This window comes from Etheostoma cragini, chromosome 23, assembly GCF_013103735.1.
Source record: "Etheostoma cragini isolate CJK2018 chromosome 23, CSU_Ecrag_1.0, whole genome shotgun sequence".
Lineage (NCBI taxonomy): Eukaryota > Metazoa > Chordata > Actinopteri > Perciformes > Percidae > Etheostoma > Etheostoma cragini.
In genome coordinates this window covers 7,649,212-7,655,240 of record NC_048429.1, presented here as the reverse complement: position 1 = coordinate 7,655,240, position 6,029 = coordinate 7,649,212, and the positions used below count along the sequence as shown (strand labels likewise).

General features: G+C 35.0%; 1 protein-coding gene across 1 annotated transcript in view; it reads right to left on the bottom strand.

Annotated features, from left to right (window-relative positions):
* mest overlaps positions 1-6,029 on the bottom strand; it is a 14,567-nt gene that overhangs the window by 4,108 nt on the left and 4,430 nt on the right. Inside the window, exon 11 of the mRNA XM_034863462.1 lies at positions 2,126-2,189. Coding sequence (XP_034719353.1) covers positions 2,126-2,189 — 64 coding nt within the window. The remainder of the gene's footprint in view (positions 1-2,125; positions 2,190-6,029) is intronic.

Genomic DNA, 6,029 nt, shown 5'->3' with positions numbered 1-6,029 from the left:
TTTTACATAATATGACTTTTTTTGACGTACTACACAACCTTTTTTTATATACTATTACTTTTTTTTACATACTATAACCTTTTTTTTTTACATATTATACTATGACTTTTTTTACTTTTTTTGACATACTATAACCTTTTTTTTTACATACTATGACTTTTGTAAAAAAAAAATTAAGTACAACACTATGACCTTTTTTTTACATGCTATAAATTACTTTTTTTACATACTCTAATAATATGACTTTTTTCAACTTTTTTTAACATACTATACTATGACATTTTAAAACTTTTTTTGACATACTAAAACCTTTTTTTTACATACTATACTATGACTTTTTTTTTTAACTTTTTTGGACATACAGTTGAGTTTTTATAAATTTTTTCTACATAATATACTATTACTTTTTCGACATGCTATACTATTACTTTTTAAAACTTTTTTGGACATACTATACCATACATTTTTTTTAAATACTATACTATTACTTTTTTACATACTACAATATTACTTTTTTTTCTACTTTTTTGGACATACTATACTTTGACTTTTTTAAGACCTTTTCGACCCACTACACTATGTCCTAATTTAAACTTTTTTCGGCATACTATATGCTATGACTTTTTTTGATATACTATAACTTTATTTTTTGCATACTATCCTAACTTTTTTTGATGTACTACACTATGACCTTTTTTTAAATACTATAACTTTTTTTTTACGTACTATAACCTTTTTTTTCATTCTATAAATTACTTTTTTTTATTTTTTTCGACATACTACAACCTTCTTCTTTGTTTTTACATACTGTACTGTGACTTTTTTACAAGCACTACACTATGACCTTCTTTTACATACTATACTATAACTTTTTTATTTTTTTACATACTATAACCTTTTTATCCACATACTATACTATGCCTTTTTTTGACACCCTATAACCTTTTTTTTTTTTTTTTTACATACTGTACTATCACTTTTGTAAACTTTTTTTGATGTACTACACTCACCTTTTTTTTTTTTTTACATACTATGAATTACTTTTTTTTTTACATACTATAACCTTTTTATTTTACTTTTTACATACTATACTATGACCCTTTTTACATTCTATACTATGACTTTTTTTTTACTTTGTTGGACATACTACAGTATGACTATTTTAAAACCTTTTTTGACTCACTACACTATGACCTTATTTAAAAGTTTTTCGACATACTTTACTACAACTTTTATAAGACTTTCTTCGACATACAGTATAATATCAGTTTTTATGATTTTTTTCTACATAATATACCATTACTTTTTCAACATACTGTACTGTTACTTTTTAAGACTTTTTTCAACATACTATACTATGACATTTTAAAAATACTATACTATGACTTTTTTACATACTATAATATGACTTTTTTTTACTTTTTGGACTTACTATACTGTGACTTTTTTAAAACCTTTTTTTGACATACTACACTATGTCCTTATTTAAACTTTTTTTGGCATACTATGCTATGACTTTTTTTGACAATCTATAATTTTTTAAAACTTTTAATTTTTTTTACACACTATAAAATACTCTATTTTTTTCTTTTTTCGACATACTATACTATGATTTTTTTTTACTTTTTTCAACATACTATAACCTTTTTTTTAACATACTATACTATGACTTTTGTAAAAAAAAAATTTAAGTACAACACTATGACCTTTTTTTTTACATGCTATAAATTACTTTTTTTACATACTCTAATAATATGACTTTTTTTAACATACTATACTATGACATTTTAAAACTTTTTTTGACATACTATAACCTTTTTTTTACATACTATACTATGACTAGTATGACTAGTTTATTATCTACTATACATTACTTGTATATTGCAGCAGACTTTATTTTAAAATAATGTCCACATTTCTTGCCAAACAACATGCTTTTTGGACACTTCATGTTGTTCAGCTCAAATCCCAGAAAATGTCAGAAAATAAGTAAAGAGCTCAGATTATCTGTAATTCTTCCTAATTCACAGCCAGCAAATGAGTTGAACAAAGATCTGCTGGCAGGAGATGAGCGTACTTCTGATAATCTGAACGAGGTTTAAGTATCAGAGGCGGGGTCACTCACTGGTAAAGACAGATGAACTGAGGATAAGGGTTGACGGGGTCCAGGGGTCCGTAGATCATGTGCACTGAAAGACAAGGAGGGGTGTTACAAAAAAGGAGTCTTTAAGGAGGGTGGCTTGGTTTAAAATGAGAGAATAATATTAAAATAGAAGTTGTGGATACTGTATGAGGTCTAGTGTTAAACAACATTATATATAATTTGATTTACGTCTTTCAGTGACTTTCGTTAAATACAAGTTGTTTTGAACGCTTGGTAGCTAACGCTACCGTACTTTAGCTTAGCTGCTAGCAACTTTAGCTTAGTAGTTAGCCATGTCGCTTCTCTCTCTGACTTTCTCCTGCTCGATGTGTGAGATGTTTAGTTACTCCTCTGCATCCTTTAGCGGTAATGGTGTGTGTAACAAGTGTAGTTTATATATAGACATGTAGGCAAGGCTTAGTGGGTTAGAAGTCCAGATCAGCACCATGATAGATCAGTCGTTAGTTACTGTAGCTAACAACCCCCCGGGAGTCGGCGCTGGCCTGAGTTAGCCTCTGGTAGTCGCTCGGGAGCTCCGCACCAGCCAGGACATAGTGCCTGGGTGACGGTGAGAGGAAGAGCTAGTCGTAAGCTTTCAAAGGCCTCGGACCACCACCAGCCTGTTATTGTTTCCAACAGATTTTCCCCACTCAGCAACACACCCGCTGAGAAACCAACTCTGATTATTGGCAGCTCCATTTTGAGAAACGTGAAGTTAGCGAAGCCGGCAGCCATAGTTAAGTGCATCCTGGGGGCTAGAGCGGACAACGTTGAGTCTTATCTGAAACTGATGGCTCAGGATAAATGTAAATACAGCAAGATTGTTATTCACGTTGGCGTTAATGACTCCAGGTTACGTCAAACGGAGGTCACTAAGATCAATGTTGAATCGGTGTGTACATACGCAAAGTCAATGTCGGACACTGTAGTTTTCTCTGGACCCCTGCCAAATCTAACCACGTCTAATCTAATCTAATCTAACCAATCTAACCACATGTATAGCCGCATGTCGTCATTTTGTCGCTGGCTAGGTGGTGTCCAGATAATGATGTGGGCTTTGTGGATCACTGGCAGTCTTTCTGGGGAAGACCTGTCTGATTCGGAGAGACGGCATTCATCCCACTTAGGATGGAGAAGCTCTCACTTCTAGAAATCTTTTTTATTTTTTTAAGATTATTTTTTGGGCATTTTAGGCCTTTAATGGACAGGACAGCTGAAGATGTGAAAGGGGAGAGAGAGGGGGAGTGACATGCAGCAAAGGGCCACAGGCTGGATTCAAACCCCGGCCGGCTGCGTCGAGGAGTAAACCTCTATATATGGGCACCCGCTCTACCCATTGAGCTATCTGGGTGCCCCACTTCTAGAAATCTTGACAAGTTTATGATTGAACCTAATCCTTGACAATCCATATTTGGGACCAGGAGGCAGAGTCGCAGTCTAACACACTTCTCTGCTCCTTTATTCCAGGAGTTACCTAATAAAAACCCCATAGTCACGGTGTCTGCCCCCCGACCATTAAATCATTTAAATCAAAATTAAACAGTAGAGGAGCTGTGCATGAAAACCTCATAACAATTAAAACCACAAGTGCAATAGTGCAAAAAAATAGGAGAATTAAATGTGGACTCTTAAACATCAGATCTCTCTCTTGTAAAGGTGTACTAGTAAATGAATTAATATCAGATTCTAATATTGATCTATTCTGTCTTACTGAAACCTTGCTGGGTGATGGAGAATATGTTAGTCTAAATGAATCCACCCCCCCAGTCATATTAATACTCACATTCCTCAAGACAGGTCGAGGAGGTGGAGTGGCAGCCATCTTTGATTCTAGTCTACGGATCAGCTCTAAACCTAAACTAAATTATAACTCATTTGAATGTCTTGTTCTTAGTCTTGCACAACCAAGTTGGAAATCAATGCAACCAGTTCTATTTGTTATAGTGTTCCAAGCACCTCGTCCGTACTCTGAATTCTTATCCGAATTTGCAGTGTTTTTGTCAAACTTAGTGCTAAAAACGGACAAAATTATTATTGTAGGGGATTTTAACATTCATGTGGACGATGAGAATGATAGCCTTAGCAGTGCGTTTATCTCTCTTTTAGATTCTATTGGCTTCTCTCAAAGTGTACATAAACCAACTCACCGTTTTAACCACACCCTCGATCTTGTTCTGGTATTTGGTGTTGAAATTGAACATTTAATAGTGTTCCCACAGAATCCCTTTTTATCTGACCACTGTTTGATTACTTTGGAGTTTATACTGCTGAACTACATGCCATTAGGCAAAACCTTCTATACAAGATGTCTATCAGATAGTGCTGTAGCTAAATTTAAGGATGTGATTCCATTAGCATTTAATTCATTACCAAGTTTCATAGTAACGGAGGACTCCTATGCTAATTTCAGTCCCTCCCAAATCGATCATTTTGTTGATACGGCAGCAGGCTCGCTGCGAACGACACTTGACTCTGTTGCCCCTCTAAAAAAGAAGATAATAAAACAAAGACGGTTAGCTCCATGGTATAACACTGAAACTCGCAAATTAAAGCAAATATCACGAAAACTTAAGAAGATTGGAAAATTCTCGTTTAATCTGGCAAGATAGTCTTAAAACATATAGGAAGGCCCTCCGTAATGCCAGAGCAGCGTACTACTCGTCATTAATAGAGGAAAATAGGAACAACCCCAGGTTTCTTTTCAGCACTGTAGCCAGGCTAACGGAAGGTCACAGCTCTACTGAGCCAAGTATTCCCAGAGCTCTTAGTAGTAAGGACTTGAGGTATAACTATGAGGTTCTTCAATGATAAAATTATAACTATTAGAAGCAAAATTCACCAAGACCTTCCTTTAACTGGTACTGACTTACCTCTAAACTCAGCAACCTTAGAAACAGCTGTAAAACCAGATATGTGTTTGGACTGCTTTGCTTCACTTGATCTTTATCAATTTGATTCAATTATATCTTCATCTAAACCCTCAACCTGCCTCTTAGACCCCATCCCGACTAGGCTACTTAAAGAAGTTTTACCATTAGTTAACACTTCTCTACTAGATATAACCAATCTATCTTTATTAACAGGCTACGTACCACAGCACTTTAAGGTAGCTGTAATTAAACCTCTTCTGAAAAAGCCCAACCTTGATCCAGGTGCTTTAGCCAACTATAGACCTATATCCAACCTTCCATTTCTCTCTAAGATTCTTGAGAAAGCAGTTGCCAAACAGCTGTGTGACTTTCTGCATAGCAACAGCTTTTTTGAGGATTTTCAGTCAGGATTTAGAGTTAATCATAGCACAGAGACAGCACTCGTGAAAATTACTAATGACCTCCTAGTTGCATCAGACAAAGGACTTATCTCTGTACTTGTGTTATTAGATCTTAGTGCTGCATAGTCCTGTATAGGCTGCATACCATTAACCATCATATCTTATTACAGAGATTGGAACATTTAATTGAAGGGACTGCTCTAAGCTGGTTTAAGTCTTATTTATCAGATCGATCTCAGTTTGTTCATATTAACGATGAATCCTCTGTGCACGCCAACGTTAGTCATGGAGACCCACAAGGATCTGTGCTCGGTCCAATCCTGTTCACTTTTTATATGCTTCCTTTAGGCAATATTATCAGGAAGCACTCCATAAACTTTTATTGTTATGCAGATGATACTCAATTATATCTATCAATCAAGCCAGATGAAACTTATCAGTTAGCTAAACTTCAAATGTGCCTTCAGGATATTAAAACCTGGATGACCTATAATTTTCGATAACTTCGATAACGAAGTTATTGCTCTGGGACCCAACCACCTCCGTGACATATTATCCAAAGAGATAGTTACTCTGGATGGCATTACCCTGGCCTCCAGCACCACTGTGAGGAAT